This window comes from Molossus molossus, unplaced genomic scaffold (genome assembly GCF_014108415.1).
Source record: "Molossus molossus isolate mMolMol1 unplaced genomic scaffold, mMolMol1.p scaffold_m16_p_14, whole genome shotgun sequence".
Lineage (NCBI taxonomy): Eukaryota > Metazoa > Chordata > Mammalia > Chiroptera > Molossidae > Molossus > Molossus molossus.
Genome location: NW_023425349.1, coordinates 69,638,134 through 69,658,960, shown reverse-complemented (window position 1 = coordinate 69,658,960; position 20,827 = coordinate 69,638,134). Strand labels below are relative to the sequence as shown.

Genomic DNA, 20,827 nt, shown 5'->3' with positions numbered 1-20,827 from the left:
GGGAAGGCTTTATGCAATTGTGGGAGTGAATCCCTCATTTCTCCTAGAGACACACATACACATTTTTATGGAAGTGTGTATAAGATTTTCAACGTCTCTCTATGGCTGAGCCAACCTGTGCAAATTGGATTAAGTAGGCTTTTCCTGCACCAGTCTCTCTGGTATAGATATATATAAAGATGTATAATAAGTAGAATGATTTAAAAATAGGGTTGAATTACATTAGGTATAATTATCTTGGCTAATAATACTTCGTACCTTAATAGTTCCAAAATAAAGATGCCTGAGCAAAATTCTGACACCTCATTCAATTTTTATACCATACCCAATTATTAATACATAATTTTCTGATATAATATGAAGCTAAATTAAGCTTTACTTGAAATATATAATTATAAAATATCTATAATCTTTGTTTCTTGCACGAAAACCTGCCATTCTTAGTTTACTTTTACAAGCTAGGTATATGAAATACTCAATTTCACATCACACATGTAGAATTTAGAATTCATGAACAGAAGGCAGAAAGATTAGAAGTAAACTTTAAAAAGTTAACAGCAGAAAGCAAGAACTAAAATTGCATTGCCTACAATTTAAAGATAGAATGATTTTCATCCACATTGCTCATGTAGTATTTTAAGTATTAAAGGTTTAGTTTTATGCCTAGCCAGCTTTGCTCAGTGGTTAGAGCATCGGCCTGTGGACCACAGGGTCGTGGGTTTGATTCCCAGACAAGGGCATGCACCTGGGTTGCAGGTTTCATCTGGGTCCATGGGGAAGGTAGCCAATTGATGTGTTTCTCTCATCTCTCATACGGATATTTCTCTCTCTTTCTCCCCCTTCCACTCTATCTAAATATCAATACAAAAATATCCTGGGGTGAGGATTAACAACAAAACATGTTTTGTTTTATGCACATATATTTGGTAAACTATGCTTTTAAAACAATACAATGAGGTATTTCTCAGAAGTCAAAGGAGCTTGGGAAAGAGTTCTTTGTCTTTTGGTCTTCGTGATTATTTTTGTAGGAGAGGAGTTTTCTTATATCCTCTCTCATTTATTGGAGATGAGTAAGCTAATAAAGAGATTTAACAGGGAGTGTTGCAGCTCTTAGGGCAAATATTATACCCATAACAAGATCCTTGACTTGCACTTCTATGACTATTCCTTATCTGAGATATTTTATTTGTCTGATTCTTGATCCTGCAAATAACTGAGGGCCAATTATGGTTTCCAAAAAGCAAATAATGATAGGTGAAAGCATCACATGTCTCTTTATAGTTTCTAATTAAAAAGACCTTTAAAAATTTTTGACTATTGGAAATAAGTATTGCTTTCTTTTTAACCAGGGCTGAGTTTCTTCAAATATAAAACTTCTCTAAGACTGGTTTGGATTCCAGTTAATCAGTATGGAAAATGGGTCAGCTGTGACCCTGAATGGGTCTGCTGTGATCATGTCACTGATTAGGTGGCAGAGTTGAAATGAAAAGAATCCTGAGAACATTGTACCATCACATTTGTTAGGTGCATTGGCCTGGACCTCATTAAGGAGAGAAATAAGTGACCATAATGAAAAACAATCAGAAGAGAAAATGAGAACTTCACTTGTGGCTTTACGCATGGGAAATCCGCAGGCCCTGGGATGGCATCAGGTAGCCACAAGAACAAGGGGCATGGGTACTAAAACACATGGGCAGGAGTGGATACTGGACAGCGACATTTATTTATTTTTAATTCAAAACATTTTAATTGAAGAAGCTTATTTGAAACTTTATGTTTACAATAGATGAACTGGTAAATTGGACTGACCTGGCTGGACAAGGATCCAAGTTGCACTCCTGAAGTTTGGGCTTGGGTTTGATGTTCTCTGGGTAATAGTGACAGTATTGATCAGCAACCACACGGTTGCTCCGAAGATCGTAACACTCAGCCGATGTCAGCTGGTAACCTGCAGAATCAAACCATACAGGCAAGTTTAAAGGCGCATGTCCATAGAATATCTTTCTTTATGTTTTCTGGCCATCTCATATTAAGGAAATTCTTCTCCAATGCACCAGTCATTTCCAGGACAAAAGACAGCTAAATGTTAAGTCATGCTGTAGGGCTTGAACTACATAAGGGCATCACTAGTTTATAAGACTCTGTCATAAGAACTATACTCATAAATTTGTTTTGCATAATTTAAAAGTCTGACACAGATTCTGTATCCTAAAGAGATCATCGGTATTTATTTACCAAGCATCTCATACAAGGATGAAAAACTGACTCCCTTATACCTGGGGCACCAGAAGGAAAAATTCCCGAATAGATAGATAGATAGACCCCAATACTGATCCCCTCCATCAGCGGGGGACAATAAAATATAACATAGGATCAGATCCTGCAAGCTAACTGACATTATTTTTGCCTGGTTTCAACCCGCATGGGTTAAATGAGTAAATGGATGATTAAAATCTTAACAGTAGCCATCACGAATCTCAAGGTTTCCTTCAGATTTAAAACAACAATAAATCTCCTACCTGAGTAATTTTTGCTTTACTCAAAACCCTTTGTTGTTGCTTCAAGTTTCTAGCCAATTATTTCTTAGGTTCCATGCACAAATGTCTATTTTTAGAGAATCCTCTGAAAAAAATGTAGTGTTGCAGAGTACTACTTAATTTTATTTATAATGTGTTTTTCCTGCCTCTTTTTATTATTATTATTATTTTTGTCCTGTGGATTTCTGGGGGGTACTGATGAGGACTTAGATTCTCAGGGTGAAAAATAAATGTACATAGAGATTTTTAAAACTAGACTTTTTGCATCGTTCTAACCCTAACTAACTCCAAAATATATTCCCTCTGGCAGGTGGCTCGATATTGCTGTTGCTAACTAAATACGTGTTAGGAAGGCATGCTTAGAGGACTTAAAAGTCTTGCACAAATTTTTAGGAAATCAGATGGAGTTTATAAATCAGATTTCCTGGCTTGAGGCTGTTTTCTCAGACCACCCACAAAAAAATAATTGTTCATTTAAGACCTAAAAAAGGATCTTTTAACAATTTTACTGTAAGGATGAAAAGCACTATAAGTTAATGGGTAAGAACACATGTTCCATTTAATTTTTTGTTTCAGAAGAAAATCAAAGAGCAAAATATTTTATACAATATATCTTTAGTTTTCAATTACATTATTCTCAAAAGTCGGTAAGTTTATGACAAGCTAATCATTTTATAATTTTCCGTAAAACAATTTCTACTCTAGTACAGAATTTATCATATAGTGAAATGTGGGTACAAGCAATAAGTAAATTATAAACCTGAGATTATAATTATTTTAAAATCACAATCTGTCAGCATAAAATGAGGCTGTGAAGCTATTCTAGAGCACATAAAATGAAAGTTTAGAACAAAAATTAAATAAATGATCAAAATGGTCAGATACTTGTGTTTTCTCAAGTTTCACAAGTTACTTGGAATAGCAATTCTTTACACTTAGCGAAATGGTCAACCAGTTGAATCTGGAACCAGAAACATAAAAGGGACATTAGCGATCATTTCTTAAGTAATTTTAAAACTGTGGTCCAGGAAGGCTGGTTTGCATCCCTCACATCTTCTCTCCGAGCAGTTTGTTTTCCTTTTATCTGGGCTTCCAAGTCAGATTTTTGTTTTCTGAAGAAAGTGTTTGATAGCTCAACACTTTTGAAAACCTTGATGGCTCTACTTCTTTACTTAGATGGAAAGAAAATAGGCCCAAAGGGCTGGGCTATATATGAATCTAACATTAATTGCCTCATTATATGCGCAGCAAGCCATCGTCAAGGTTACTGACGCTCCACGCCACAGCAGCTGTGTGGGAAACTGGCATAGTGGGCATGTTACTGAATTGCTACTCCTCTCAAAACATGGTTTTCATTTAAAAAGAAAAAAATTATTTCCTCAGATTTCTTTCTTTAAAACCATTTCTTATGCTAGTCATTAATAGGTGAATCAAAACGACATATTCCAATGAAACATCAAGGCTATTGGCTGTTATTTTTTTAAACAAAGTAATTTACGTTTACAGCAACTGCAAACACTCTTTTATTAAAATGCTTAAGATATTGAGAAAATAGTTATTTACTAATCAAGTTGCAACCACTTAATATATTTCTGATTAATTGCCTTTACGCTAAAATCTAACATTGCCCTAAAGGACCTCATGTTCAGCGGTTGTTCACATTATGTAGATGTAGATTACATAGCTGAAGATGAATTATATATGTTCTTAACTGTTTTTAAAAAATTAATGAATAATCATTTGTCTTCATTTTGAGGTACCATCCTTCTTTTCTCTTGTCAAAATAATCCAGTGATACCCATGTGGACTAGTTACTTAAAGCCCACCAATGAACAGGTGCTGGAGCCAGAATTTATTTATGTGCTCATTTTTAAAGGAATATACATATAATTTTATATCCATTAAATTACCAAAACTTAAAAAGTGATAATCCACAAACACTGGCTCAGTTGGAAATGAAACTAAAATATTCTGAAAAGAATTTTGGTAATATATGCCAATGGCCATAAAAATTCTGAAACTCACTCTTGAGAATTTATTTCAAGAAAATAATTTCAAAGGAGAAAAATACTTAGGTATCAAGTTATTCATTACGTTATAATGGATAATTTTAAATGAACTCAATGATCTTCTATGGGGATATGGCTAAATAAATTATGAAATAATTCAAAGAAATTATTCCATAACCTTTATAATTATGAAAAGCAGAAAATGGGGTTGAGTCTTTCCAGCAGCACAAAGTGTGTCCATATTACAGAGACAGAAATTCATTTGGTGACTTTTCTTTTTAAAACAAATTTTGTTTTGTTCATTGATTTTAGAGAGAAAAGAAGGAAGAGGTGGAGAGAGATAGAAACATCGATGAGGGAGAACATCGATTGGCCACCTCCTGCATGCCCCCCACTGGGAATTTGGCCCACAACCTGGGCATGTGCCCTGACTGGGAATCGAACCAGTGACCTCTTGGTGCGTGTGCCAGGCTCATTTGGTGACTTTTCAAAAGAGATGTGTTTTTATGACTAAATAAGGCAAGTGGCATTCCCTTTACTGCACAGATGATGGGGCAGAGCTGAAAAATAACTGAGCCTAAGTCTGCAGTGCAGTGATTTTTCCCCCTTGCTAATAAACTACTTTCTTTAATTAAAATTAATCTCTGAGTCTTTTTGACCACATCATGCTATGTGGTAGACCACACAAATTACTCTTGCCTTGATTCCTGAATAAATAAGTTCACTTCAGCCAGATGAGTAGTTTTTTCTCAAATGAACAGAATCACCTCTAGGCCACGCTATTGCCAAGCATGCCATTCCTTGTCCTGGCCTTCCATGGAATCAAGGAAAGGAGTCAAGACTGTTTCCTCTAATGGGACTCCATCAACAGAAACGATTTATAGCATCTACACTGCGGTGTCTGCCTTACAGAAGGGCTTCAGGAATTGGCTCATTCAGAAGACAGGGTCTGATCCCACACCACTAAATTTCTTCTGTGTTGAAGTGACTCTACTCTTATAACAGCCAAGTCTTCCCTCATTGACACCAACAGCTCCTAGGCTCGGTGAACAACACTGTTACCTCCTCCGCAGGTTGCTGAGCAAGGAAAGAAATCCGTCTCCCTCCATCGGTGGATGATAGGCTGGTAGAACATAAACTGGACTGTGCTGTTTGCAGGCCCCGAGTTGCGGATCTGTAAGAGACAACAGCAAAGTAGAGGAACTAGTGTGACAGGCAGGTGCTTCCTGGGTCCCTTGCAACTCTGAAGAAGAAAGTGCGGTAGTGCTGATGTTGTTAGGCTATGGGAAGGGCTGCTCGGGAGAGAAGTGGCAATAGCCATGCAGACACCATCACTATCGTCACCTTCCCAGCTGTGATTCCGGTAGGATCTTATCCAAAGCCATTTAGTCCCCCACCCTCTTTTATTTCCACCCTTTCTGTAATAATTATGTGGATTTTTAAACCTAAGATCACAAACAAATTGTTAAAAGAAAATTTTAAATGCCATAGGTTGCAACAAATGAAAGATACTGTCTTTGGTTAAGAAAAATAATCGTTAAAGAACTAAGTAGCTCTTCCCACTCAGAGACATACATGGAGTTTCCTGACAACTTGGTGATTCGTAGATTTTAAAGTGCAAAGTTACCAACTGGAAGCTTGCTGAAATGCAAATTCCTGGGCTCAAGCCCAGAGATCCAGGCGATTCGAATGTACATAATCCAAGAAACAAACTTCGGCAAACACCACATTACAGTATGAAAGCAAATATACCAACTAAAGCATGTGCTTATGGAAATTACAACTGCTTTGTTTTTCAAAAGAGAGGATGTGAGGCAATAATTTGTCATGGTTCTCAGAAGTACTAGGTTGAGAAAGCATACTCAACTGAAAGAGAAGAAAAGAGTACCCCAGAGACACAGTGCCTTGATTTCACGAAGACAGAACACCAATCACACAGCCATCAGGCGGCTGGGCAAGGGCAAGGCTTGTGAGGTTTGTTACACTAAAGGAAGTTCCGTGGACAACTGAGAGGACCACCTCTTACTCCGACTCTGCTACAGGAATGAGAGGTGTCATTAGCTGAATCATGTGGCCACGGTCTTTGTTAATGTTTTCAAGCCTTACCACTGTTTCAACTGCCCTGTATATCTCAGATACATGGAGAGATTTGGCTGTCGGATTTTTAAAAAGATAGTCTATCTATCTGTTACTGAATTTAACAACTGGATTAAACACCAAGAATGCACAGGATAACAGGAATACTGAAGAAACAGGGACTAGGTCCTAACCCCTAGATTGGTGTTTGGAGTTTTGATGAGAATATGGAAATATTCTTTAGAAAATCCGGAAGAACTGGAAAGGAGAAAGAACAAAAAGAGAAAAGCTAGAGAGTATCTCATGTTATGATGGAATTCTGACCCATGGTGCATCCAGGTCTTTGTTAATTAGAATAAACAGTGATACAATTCCCTACTTGAAAGCAAAAACAGCTGATGCAATATGATATCTTTCACAAACGGGGCGCATGGCCCACAGATTAATATTTTCCAGTCCAGTGTGTCCAATACAGTATATCTAATCGCTTGCTCAGGGATGTAGTATTAATCACATTCTTTGGAAGTTTTTTTTAAAGCTCACAAAAGCCTATAGCTCTCTTGGGATGTGTGGTTATCATGCTGAAAAGCTATTAGAAGAAGACTCTCATTTGAACACAAGCTCCACGAAAAATAAAAAGGTAGAAAATCTGTTTAGATCTTGAGAAATAAACTGTTTTGCAGGGGTCCCTTTTGGGATGCTAGAAGTTAAACTAATTCCTAGGAAAGTGGGTGGGGGAATAAAAATGAGCAGGATATAACATCAAAGGACTTGGAGAAATTTTTTTCTAGAATATCTGTATAATGTCTGGGCTTATCTTTTGATCTAAAGCAGCAAAGAGATGGAGCAGGGTTTTTTCCAGCTCTCTGGAAGTTACCAGTAAAGGCAACTCATGCTCCAAGAGGAAGGAACGAATGACAAGAAGATCTGGTGTCAAGGGAAGGGTTACTAAACACCATTCAACAACCAGCTTAGAAAGAATATTGCTCTTAATGAATTCAATGAAAGTGATGTATAATGACGGTAAATGCTGAGACTGTATGTCCAGATTTGAAAAGCAATTAATAACTGGACTGAACACCTAGGATGCAGAGGATAACAGGAACGCCGAAGAAACAGGGAATAGGCCCTAACTGCTCGATTGGTATGATGTTCACGCTGATAACATTTCGACTTCTCTCTTCTCCACCATTGGGTAGCTACAGCTCCCACAGTAATCAGCACTAAATACATTTCCACTTTGTGCAGGGTACATTTTATTTATACTAAATCTAATCTGTAAACTACTCCTGTATTATCTTCCACATTTGTATTACAATGAAAGAAATGAGGCTCAGAGAAGCGAAGTGTCTTGGACAAGGCTACACAGCTCGGGAAACACAGAGCTGGGCTTTGCGCTCAGGGGTGCCTGGCTCTAAAGCTGCCATACTTTTCATGGTGCCAAGCCATCCTTGTTAGTGTTGTGAAGATCCATGCATTTATCTTTAGCAGTATCCTTGTACTTCTCTTTTCAGTATCCTCTTAATTTTCATTTTAAAGGAGAAAAAAATGTTTAAAATAAAAAGAAGAGGCTAACTTGATATCTAACTTTGATGGCCTAACTCTTGCTTACAGAGATGAACCACTATCCACTATGTTCTTTTTTTTTGGTTTTAGTAATAATGGGCTGCTGGGATCATTGTTATCATTAGCTCTGAGGCTTCATAAACCCTAAATCCTTAAGTATCAGGTCCTAGTATGAAAGCTTCAGTTTGACACATTAGAGTTTTGTTTAAGGGAGCTAAATACATCCGGCATATGTAATTTTGACCTCCTTAAATTAATAAGCAAAACGAATGTTCTGAACCAAGCTTTTCTTCCTATAATTACAATGAATCAGTGTTTCTAATTCAATTTAATGACTTCTCACGCTGAAAGTAAAGGACACAAACTGGACACTTTCCACAGTGACTGACCGCACTGTCATAACAGAGCTGCAGGCAGAGCAAATGTGGCTGAGCTGAAGTCCATGTAAAATCAAAGGAATTAGGAGAAAGTTCAGACACACGAAAGACATCATTTACTCAAAGGCTCTCCCAGATGAAGCATATGAAATGCTGTACCTTTTGCTTCTGATTTGGGAAAAGGGTTAGTTGTGAGCCTTGGAATATTTCTCAACTAGGTTCTCATCTCTCTCTGATGTTGTAGAAACTTTTTCACCCCAGACAGGTGGGCAGGAGAGCTGGCAGTCAGGGGTCCCCCAGCCCCCACCTTCTGGCCTGAGGAGAGTTGGACAAAGGGAGCTGTGGGCAGACCCTGTGAGCCTCTGGGCTGGAACCCACAATGGCATTAACTTGGTCACACTGGTCTCAGGACAGCCATGGGTGACATATAAGGTTGTACTTGAAAATGGCAGAAATACATCCATATGCCTGCTAGGAAGGGATAAAATGGAAGACAGGTTTATATTTTTAAATGTCTCAGTCTATTATATTCAATTTTGGGCTGTTGCAGTGGTTGATGGTGATAGTGAATCCTCAAGGAACTGTAAAAATATTTTAAAATGCTTTCTTGGGCTTTCAAAAAGAATAAGATCTTCCTCATATCACTAAAGTGTTTACAAGTACTTAATATTGACACAACTGTCATTTCATTGCTTTCCTCCTCCGCAGTCCATGAATCCCACGAAGGCAGGTACCAGCTATCTTGCTCAGCACTCTTTCTTCCGCATCACCTACAATGTTTGGCACATAGCAAGTGTCCAACCAACTGCTGAATAAATGAATGCATGAATGAACAAACAAATGAATCATATGAATGATCATGATCATTCCAAGTATTATTTATGTTAAATTCTTATAATCATCATCTTTGTGAGTGTGTGTGTGTGTGTGTGTGTATACAGTTTTCTTGAAGATGTTATTGACTGCCCTGCCAGTGTGGCTCAGTGGTTGAGCATCGACCCATGTACCAAGAGGTTGCCGGTTCAATTCCTGCCTGGGTTGCAGGCTCAATCCCCAGTAGGGAGCATGCAGGAGCAGCCAATCGATGATTCTCACATCTATATATTGATGTTTTTATCTCTCTCTACCTCTCCCTTTGTCTCTCTAAAAATCATTAAAAATACATTTTAAAAAGATGTTATTGATCATTTTCTGTTGATAAAATTGATAATGTTGATAAAATGTTGAAGTTCATGAAAAGATGCAGTACTGTTATAACACAACCCTTCCCACCCTCCTTTGATGATATAGTAGCATAGTAGTGTGGAAAGGGTTTGTAAAATGCTAATTATTATTATATCGAAACATAAATCCAATCATTACATTGTGTGAAATAACTGAATTTCAACAGTTGGAAATACTAAGATTAAGAATTATTCTGTAAAAATAGTGATAAAAAATTGTTAGCAACTAACTTTACTTGTATACTTCTTATAGAGTTTTCTAGTCCTCCCAGAATTCCAGACCTCAATATTGGGAGCTACAGCCCTGGCTGGTCTGGCTCAGTGGTTGGAGCATTGGCATGTAAAACAGAGTCACGGGTTTGATTCCGGTCAAGGGCACGTATCTTGGTTGTGGTTCAGTTCCCAGCCCTGCTCAGGGTCATGTGGGAGGCAACCAATAGATGTGTCTCTCTCACATTGATGTTTCTCTCTTTCTCTCCAATTCTATCTGAAGATAAATGGAAACATATCCTTGGGTGAGGATTAAAAAATACATATATATATATATACATGTATGTGTGTGTATATGTATATATATATATACATGTATGTGTGTGTATATGTATGTGTATACATATACATATATATACACACACACATACGTGTGTGTGTGTGTGTATGTATATAGATATATAGATATATATATGGAACTATAGCAGTTCAGCCCCATAGGTCCCTGGCTCAGAGTTGCATGAGAGATGTTGGTTATGGATTTACTGCCCACAGCCCTTGAGTAGGGCAGTGGACCCGAGATGCCTCTTTGGGAACAATGGGTATAATGTTTGCTAAGGAACAAAAAGGGTGGAAGAGATATGTCAAGAAGGAGATGCTAAGAGGCTGTGCAGATCTGAATCTACTGGAAGGATGACCTCAGTGTCAGAGGGAGAAGGAGGGCAGAAAACAAATGACTAGAGTAGCACCAGGGGGGCTGGGATTGGGCAAGAGTCTGCCACTCTCAACACTGGTTCTCTGATTCTGAATCTTAAAGCTAGCTGTGCAATTGATAAAACAATTGGTGTAGGCATGCATAAGTCACCCCAAGATTCTCCTGTGGTATATGAACTGTGTTGAACTAAAGGCAACTGAGACCCTGCAGACTCAAGAGAAGCTCCTGGGCCACCCCACAGCTACCTAGAAGAATTTAAATTAGGGGCTATGTCCATAATAAGAGATTATCAGAGATAACTCACTGACCTATGTATATGGGAGGACAAACTGTTAGTTATTGAACATCTACTCTTCTTGTCCTGTAATAACCACCCTCCCCTTTCAAGCCAGTGCACCTTATCTCATCCTTAGTTCAGAATGGCATGTGTGCCTCGTTTTAACTTCCTGTCACTGTACTGCTCATGTATGTGGGGCCTCTGGCTATCCCATGTACGTGAAGTTCCCATATGTATATATGTAATTAAATTTGGTTATTTTCTCTTATTAATTGAGTTTGCCTCATGTAGATCTAACTATTAGACCAGCTGGAAAACCTAAAAGGGTATAGGAAAGTTTCTCCTTAGAAATTCAGTATATTGCAATGAACTCAGTTCTAAACTCTTGGACTCTGTCAGCATAAAGTGGTATATTTATTGGGAAAATCGCAATCTGTAAAAGTTGGGCAGGAAGAAGAATCATTATGTATCACATGCTTCCTTTATTTCCTACAGTAGTGTAGACTTTTCCTCTGAAGAATGTTTGGCTTACAACAATGATTTCCGCTTTGTACGAGCAGAGGGTGACTGGTATGGTGTAGCCATCTAGAAACAGGCTGGGTGGAAGGACAAAACCAACCTGGGCTTAAACATTTGCCAAAGCTCATACTCCAGTGGAGAAAAGAACTGATTTGAGTCCTACCCAAGATTCACAGGCTGCCAAGTCTCAAAAAGGCTTCCTTAATCACTTTAGTCTGTAGAAAATATCTATAGCTTTTTTTCTATCTATTTTATTTTAGTACTTCATTACATGCATCACTATTTCAAAATTTCCTATCCAGTGTGTTTTCTCTCAAATGATATTATAATCTAGAAAAAGGCAGATACCATATTTGGGTATGGAATTATGTACAGTGTTGTGTTCAAGGATATCCAGAAAGAAATATGAAGGCATCCTCTTTGTCCAATGCTCTAAGTGATACAAATGGAAACCGTGACATTTCTCTTCCCTAGACTACTCAAATAAGCTTCTCAGGCAACAGTTAGAATGAGGACAATTTCCCTAACTAAATTCTCCAACTATAAAAATGTACTGCATTTAGTAAATTATCCTCTGTAGGAAATAACTAGTCTCCAGTTATTGGTGCATGCACTATGAGTCAGTGTTCTTCACTCTAAGTACACGTACTGCTTACTCTTCTGCTATGTATTTCTCCTACTTTGGTGGCTTAGGTACCCTCATCAGTCACTTTTCTATCTAATATGGCTTTCTTCTTTAAGTTTAAAAATGAGCACAATCTGAACATGTATAAATATACCTAAGTTTCTTATACAAGTAGAACTAAGTTAGAAGTTCGAATAAAGAATAAATCATAACTGAAAAAGACCCTCTTCTATCTGGGAAAGTCATTACCTTTTATTGAGTCTGCAATTTCAGAAAAGATGCAAATGGCATGGGAGGAGGAAGGGGATACTAAGCCGGGCAGTCATCCAGCCAATCACCAATTGCCCTTAACAATTACTGTGATGACGGATGTCACAGCCAGTCTGTTCTCACATCCATCTGTCTTACTAGCTACACCTGCCAAATTGTTCCTGGGTATACCATTTATTTGTAAATTGACCATCTTCAGAGAAGCAGCTTTCTGTTGCTGAGTAGACAGAGTATTGTGATAAGTTGGATCAGAAGTTAAAACATTTCAAAAAGACAGAAAAGAAGTAAGGATCTATAAGCTTTTATACACATGATCTGATTCAATTCCTCACAAAGACTATGGGGGAGTATTCTATTACCATTTTTCAGATGAGTAAACAGTCTCAAGGAGGTAGAACAATGTAATAAAGTTTACATATCCAGTAAGAAGGAGAATATACCAAACTCTAGAGAGTATATGCTTTGTACCACTCCACACTGGCATTGCCAAAATGTTTGTACAGTCAATGTATAAAGTTTAAATTTTTGGAAGACATGCCTCCCTAGGAAGAAATATAATAATTTAGTCTAGCCCTGGCCGGTTTGGCTCAGCGGTTAGAGCGTCGACCTGCGGTCCTGAGAGACCCGGGTTCGGTTCCCGCTAAGGGCGCGTGCCTCGGTTGCAGTTTGTCCCCGGCCCTGGTCAGTCGTGCGGGTGGCGACCACTCGATGTGTCCCTTTCACGTCGATGTTTCTCTCTCTCTCTCTGTTCCTCTCTCTCCCTCCCATTCTACCTGAACAAAAAAAAATGCAAAAATGTCCTCCGGTGAGGATAAAAAAAAAAAAAATTCAGTCTATTTTTTTTTCTATAATTAAAAAATATGTTTATTTGATTTTTATTTTTTAATCCCCCCCAATTTTTATTAATTTATTTTTGTTACAGATGTTTCTCCTTTCCCCCCCAGACACCCTCTTCCCTATAGCCCCCCACCAGCATTGTTGTCTATGTCCATTGATTATGCATATAAGTTCTTTGGTTCATCTCATCCATCCCTCGTGCCCCCCTCCTCTGAGGTGTGTCAGTCTGAACCATACTCCTTTCTATGTCTCTGGGTTTATTTCGTTCATCAGCCCACCTTGTTCATTATATTCCACAAATAAGTGAGATAAAGTGGTGTTTGTCTTTCTCTGATTGGCTTATTTTGCTTAGCATGATACTCTCAAGGTCCCTCCGTGTTGTCTCAAAGGATAAGAGATCTCTCTTTCTTACAGCTGCATAGTATTCCATTGTGTATATGTACCACAGCTTTTTTATTCAGTCCAGTTTTAACCTTTAAAGATTTCAAAACATAACTTTGGAACCAATGGCAATCTATGATGATCCTCACTATGAGAAATTTTTCTTTTCATGCAAAAAGGTTGTTTTTTCTTTTAAATAAACAAAAATTGTATTTTTGCAATAAAATTCCATAAAGATGTTGACAAATAACCATTTCAATTTTGATTCCTGTGTATCTCATTCAAAAAGAAAATCATTGCTTAAATTAATATGTAATGCAAAAGAGACTACACTTTGAATGATACTAAAAATGAATGACAAACTATGTGTATAATTTCTCAGCACTTAAATCACGAAAGGTGATAAAAAATTAAATGGTAATCTTTTATTTTCAGCTATTTACAGGGGGAAATTAGAGAATAAAAGTTGCGTCATTATGAATCACTGGAAAAAAACTAATTTTCTTTTTTTTTTATATCTTCTTAAATTATCTGACTAATTTTCAAGTTTGGACTGAATCATTTAAAACATTATATAATTCATTTTAGAATAACTTTACATTTATTTGATCCTGGTTTTTTCCTAATGAAACCTTAATCTCCTCTCAATTGCAACCTGAAGCTAGGTCACCAAATAGGACATATAATGCAAAAATCACTAAAATAATAGCTTTTTTCTGAATGAGAATATTTACTCATGGTAGGCATCTAGGAAAGTATCAATAACTTCTGTAAAGTCCATTTATTTTCTTAAATATGCATTTTTATATGTAGAAGAAAAAAAATAGTCTTAGAAACAACAGAGAATAGTGAAAAGAGTTCTGGGCCAGAAGTATAGAGATGATTTTGGTCCTGGTTTGTCATCGAGGTGAGCTTGGTCCTGTCACTCAACTTCCCTAAAGCTCAGTTTCCTTGCAGATGACATAAAGATGTCAGCATCTGTCCCACATCTGTCCCATTTCAGCGACTGCCGCATGGCTAAGTCCTTTATTCATCCCACACTTAGTTGTGTTTTCTTATGAAGATATGAAGATAGATACGACTCTGTCCCTGATAACGTAAACAGGCATGCCCGGCTGCATCACAGAATGCTTTCGGATGGAAAGAACCCTGAAGGACAGGTATAAGAAGTTAGTGAAGCGAATGCAAGAAGAGAAGAGAGCATTGCAGACAGAGGGCACAGCCTTCTGCAAAGGTGATCCGTTATGAGACTGCAAGATGTTAGCACCTGCAAGCCATTTAGTGGATTGAAACAGAAAAGGAAAAGTCAAAAGTGAGGTTGGAAGGGTAGACAAAACCCAGATTATTGAGAGTTACACGTGTTATGCTCTGGATCTGCCGTGAGTGGAGGTAAGGGGCAGTGCAGCATTGTCAAGACAGGAGTTCTGGTTTTAGAAAACTGGGCAATGGATCAGAGGCTGGGAAACTAATGCAGAGGCAGTAATATCACCACAGGTGAGAAGTACAAAGGATTGATGATGGAGAAGAAAGGATAGTTTTGAAGGATGTTATAGAGGTAGAACTGACAAAGTTTAATGTCTAATGAGCAGTGTATAGGAGATAGGGACATGGATGTGAATCAGAGTTTTCTGACTTGGCTGGGTAAACAGTATATTATTCTACAAGATAAAAAATAAACAAGGTAGAGTAGGGTTTGGGGATAAACAGGTCATGTTTTGGACATGTTGAGCTCATTGTGTCTGTGGGACATCAGGTGGTGATGTGCAGAAGGCAGCTGGATGTATGAAATGCATTCAGCAATGCAGAGAACTATTCAAATGTGAATAATATTACTTGAATCCAATTCTATATTGTCAGCATGTGTATTAACTCTCACAAGGCCACTAGGGAAATCAGTATAAATGGTTTCTTCAACAGTACTCTAGGAGTTTCAAAATATGTATCTCTCAATTTTTTACTGTATAGGCACATCTCATTCTATTGCGCTTTGCTTTATTATGCTTCGCAAGTGTTGCATTTTTTTTTAACAATAGAAGGCAAGCCCCTCCGCCAGTAAAAGGATTATGAATTTATTGCAATACTTATTTTATTGCAGTGGTCTTGATCTGAAATTGCAATATCTCTGAGGTATGCCTGTATTTGCTTATTTAACTACCTACAGCATCAGTTGTATTGTGAGCTATCTCTGATGGTTTATAGCTTTCATGTTCATGTTCATGTGGCTAGCAGGTGAACTAGACTTAAAAAGGCTACCATGCAGATGGAGACAGAACAGTATTCTGGAACGCTTCTTCCATCCAACCTCACTGCCTATCACATTTTCCTATATGCATTCTTCCTTCCAGCTGCCATGGGGTCATCAAGCCTTAGCTTAAATCAAATGTCCTCTGGCTCCTGGTCCCATGATGAAAAATTTATGCGGTCCTGGACACATTACAAGTTTTACAGCTTTACAGCTGAAACCCTTCAGGTCCTTCTGACCTACTGAAGGCAAAAATATGTTTTATTTTATCGTGATTCCCAAATGTTCTTCTAGTGTGTACATTTTTTCTTACAGAATGTGTATGTTGTTTCCAGCAATGTGTTTCATATTACCTGGAAGAGGAGGGAAGCTCTGATAGAAGGAAACAACTTAGTCTTGTTGCCAGTACAAGAGAAAACGTAACTTGAAATTGGAAGGAAGCATGACCAAGTCCATGGATCATTAGTTTGTCTTTCTCTTTGAGGACACCTTAAATGAGTCAGTGACTGTATCCTAACTTGTTTTAAAAACAGTTTATATCCCCAAACTAATATGTTGGCTTTGTGAGTAGGGTCTTTTTATTAACTTAAACACACACATATACACACAAGATTTTCCTAGGACCTTAAAAATCATATGTCCTTATAAAGTCCAGAATGTAGCTCAACACCCCTGAATTAAACATCTCTTGGATAATAGGCTTTCCAAATCTATGTCAAAACCTAAAGTCTCTCTCTTCAGGAGATTATAAATACCATCTGTTTGGAGGGGGCTTGAAAACAAGGTACCTGAATGGGCTTACCTTGACAATGAAATCGGCCATGAGTGGCCCAGCCATTCTCAGCATCTCTTTATCTGGATATTTCTGGAAGTCCACTTTAGAATTTTCCACAAGAAAGGTGCCGGTGGAGCTGAGACTGTTTTCACCTTTAGCGCCCTGGAGGGTTTTGGTTTCCAGATCTACATAAGCAAACACGAAGAGAAGAGAAAGATGTTCCCAGGGCTATAGCAGGCCACACACAAGTACTTTCCATGGAACAGAGTCTAGAACTATTTAAGGGAGAAGTATCATTCTTTCTATGGCTGACACAATTAAAATTATGATGTAAACAACATATATAGGCACTTTGGATCATATAGGAGTTTATGCTGCTAATGAAATTAGTTTAAAACTCATTATCCAAACAGTCAAGGCTCCCGGTCAAAAAATCTTTGACTCCCTGGATGACCTCATTTGGGCACCCCACTTATCACAATCCTATTTCTTGGACTAAATCATCTCACATACATATCTTATTGATTTGTCTTTATGGCCCTCAGCCTAGAATACACTACACTTTCCTTTTTGCTCTGAGATCCAGGATACCTCTCTGCATACCCTCAGTACCTATGTGACTCTATGTTCATGTATTACCTTGTATAAATAGTTATACTTTCTAGTTACTTATTACATGTGTGCTACTGTTGAAAATGAAGAAAGTACAGTGACTCAAGGACAGGGAACTAACTGTCCTTCTTAGTTCTCTCTTTTTTTTTTAAAAAAAAAATCCTTTTTGGTACTTCATTTAGTATTGTGTACATATATGATATTTTGTAAGAGCTTAAGACAGAAAGAAGAACTTCTTGATTCTTGGAACAGTCCAATCTGAATTTGCCAATGACAAAGCCTGTGAAACACCTTTTGTTGTAGGAAATCAAAGCCTGCTGGGGACAATGGTAATTATGACATATATTTCAGAGCAGGTGAAATTCTCATGTGATTAAGAGGGATTTAGAATAATTGCCCGCTGCATAAAGGAAGGTAGAGAGGCAAAATCTAACCAGAACTCCTGGTTCTGGCAGGGGTTCTTTAGAAGAAAGGTGGGGAGCCTTTGTGAAGCTCTAGGTCTTCTACCCTATATTCGATTACACTGAATCCCCTCTTATATGCTTTATAGATTGGGGTTGGGTTCTGTGGTTAAGAATAATTTTAAGGTCTTTGGACACACTAAAGTGCTAAAGTATTTGTACTAAACTCTTCTAGCTCTTGTTTAAATCGAGTTCTCGACTGCCAGGAAGACCAACAGGTAGAAATGTTGGTGCCCAATTAAACGCCCATGATCCTCAGACGAAGTCTGTGTAACTCTTCTTTGGGAATAGGTCAGCCTCCCTCCCCTGTCCCAGGCAGAGGGGACCTCACAGAAGAACGGAAGGCACCCTAAGGAGGGGTCTGAGTGCAGGGCCCACAGCTGTCATCAGAGGGAAGGAAAGCACTGCCTGTCCCTCCTCCAGCCCCGTTCTTCCAGCCACCTTCCATGTATGTATACGAATCTGTGGAGGTATCTCCAGGATAGAAAGTTTAGTTTTGGAAAAATCTTGGAGATCTAAACCTAATCGGAGCATCTGATCTAATTTGATCACCTGGCCTCCCGGTGTCCTTCTCAAGGTACTTCTGATCGAACATGAGCTGGGGCTGCCCCAGGCTGCCCACCCTTGTTCCAGTTTGGTCCTGAATATTTAAGGGTGGACTCGCACTGGAGCGGCTGCTAGGAGTGAAGGGCAAAGTGTTGCCTGAGAAACAGGGCACCATTTACTCACATATTCATTTTGAATTATATTCCAAATACAAAAGCAAAATGGAAACGTCCTTAGGTATACATTTGTTATCAACAGTGTGTCTGTTGGGAGAAAAAGAGCAGGTTCCATTTTGCTTTTCAGCATCTATGAATATCTACAGTTTTACCTATCCAATCCTTGAGACAATTAAAGCAAAGAAAGCCAATTTGTCAGCTTCTTAGTGATCACATAATTAGGAAATCTGGAAGGCTAATACATTTATAAAAATAAAATTTCCTTTCATTCTATATTCCTTTGGGTTCTTCCTTCCATGGAGTCAGTCACCAAGCTGGTGATGGTCTTAGTCTGATGTTTCATTTTAGCCTGCCCCTGCTAAGAAGATACTGTTTGAGTGGGATTGTTACACCAGCAGTTACCTCTGTCCAGTTCTCAAGAGGAAAAACAAATCATTTAAATGATAATAATGAACAGACATATATTATCCTTTGACATGTGAACGCTATATTTTTGGGACTGTTCGGGGCTAGGAAAGAACTTGGAACCATATAAGGTGTCTTATCAGCATCTTTTGGCTTTGCCTGAACTGTACCTTACTTATTCCTTTCCTTCACATGACCCTTCCAATCTCACCTCTCCCATGAAATGTATTTATTTTTATTTTTAGAAAGACTATAGTAGGCTATCTGAACTTTCACAGGCTCCAATTTGTCTTTATCTTGTTTGTCTTTCTGGAATGATTGCAGTCATAATCCAATTGCCAAAAGACAGTGCTTGCTGCCTGGATTAGTTTCTTAGGCCTGTGTGGGAGGGGAGAAAGAGCAGAAGGTGATAGATGGCTTTGTCAGAACCCAGGAACAATGACAGTGGAGATCGCAAATGCTCAAGGCATCAACTGAAATGAAATCTTTCAGGGAAACTGAATTTTGCAAAAAATACTAGCATATCCTCTCCTAACCCATCCCTGGGGCATAGTCCATCATTTTCTGTGTGTTATTTCCAGGTCTATGTCTAGGCAGCTCTAAATGGTATTTTTAAAAAAGATGTGGCTGTGTACTACTGGTGTGGCCATGCTACCATTTGATCTTTGTGTTATGATCACCCCTTTAGTAATCCTGAATCCAATAGCTATCTTCAAGATATTAGGACCTTATATTGCCTTTAATTAAACCAAAATGGGTTTTTTTAACTGCTGAAGGGCTAAGGTTGTTTGGTGTTTCCGTGTTCCTCTGAATTGATAAAGTAATGAAACATGAGAGGAGGAATAAAAGAAAGAAGGAAGGAGAGGAAGGGAAGGTTGAAAGAAAGAAAGAAAGAAAAAAGAGGCAAGGCAAGAAAAAGACTGAGATTAACTGGAGGGGAAGAAGGCAGAAGATAAATAATATTCATGAAAGCATAAACATGATCAATCTATGGGGAGCATCTATTTTGTAATTTTCAGGATGACTGTGGTTAGAGATAATTACCAGAGTTTTTTGCTATCTCATTAGGCAATCAAAGATAAACAGAAGCATTCAAACATCATATTATGATCGAGTAGAAAGATTTGTACAACTGTATTTTAATCTATTCTGGAAACAAAAAAATATCTATAATAATACCTAAAATCCCCAAGTTTACTTACACAAGTGTTCAGGTCCTTTTAAGCTAAGGAGAACATGTCTGCTTCCATACGGAATGGCAACCACGGTGTCATCCACTAGAGTGAAACAAAGCAAAGTCTTAAAAGTACGTAATTTGATACAAAATTCATGACTGTCTCCTAGAAAGGCACTGATTTACATAATAACAATATTTTTCTAAGTCTTTGAAACGTGAACACCAATATTTGCGAATCAAAATTCTTACATTCCTCAAAATAAAATATGACATAAAAGCTGCTCACTAGCTAACTCATGGGAGATTTAACCTTTAAAAAATATGTGAATCTTGATATATATAAAAAAATAGATTTGCAAGTTTTTTATTTCTGATTTTAAATCCTGATCTTATATTGCCAAATTTCTATAGATTAGAGCAACTGTGTTAAATTAGAAAAGAAAAATAAATTCGAATGTTCCAAGGATGACTTTATTATATCAAAATCTAGATTTCTCTCTAGCAAAGTAACTATCTTGGATAAGTAAAACAGATTAAGAATAGGGGAAACAAATGCTTATTTAGGTTCTTGAAGCCCTCTAAGACAGAAATCAAGCCTTCCAGTTCTTCAGTACCCTTTACTCTATCTGCATCCAGTTCTACACATAGTGAATGTCCCACAAATGGTTATTCACATTTTTCTCCCACACCCTCTCTTTTAAAAAAAAAAAAAAAAAAAAAAAGCCTGAATTATAGATCATTTAAAACCAGATTACTTTCACCATGCTTGAGATTGAGCCTAAACTCATTGGAAGCAATTCCCAAACTTACA

The 20,827-nt window shown here is 37.9% G+C and overlaps 1 protein-coding gene across 1 annotated transcript in view; it reads right to left on the bottom strand.

Moving 5' to 3' along the window:
* The window catches only part of ADAMTSL1 (ADAMTS like 1), a 696,807-nt gene that overhangs the window by 234,294 nt on the left and 441,686 nt on the right, over positions 1 to 20,827 (bottom strand). Inside the window, exons 7-10 of the mRNA XM_036260364.1 lie at positions 20,042 to 20,116; positions 16,667 to 16,824; positions 5,609 to 5,720; positions 1,810 to 1,948 (exon numbers count right to left, since the gene is read on the bottom strand). Of these exons, the coding sequence (XP_036116257.1) occupies positions 1,810 to 1,948; positions 5,609 to 5,720; positions 16,667 to 16,824; positions 20,042 to 20,116 (484 nt within the window). The remainder of the gene's footprint in view (positions 1 to 1,809; positions 1,949 to 5,608; positions 5,721 to 16,666; positions 16,825 to 20,041; positions 20,117 to 20,827) is intronic.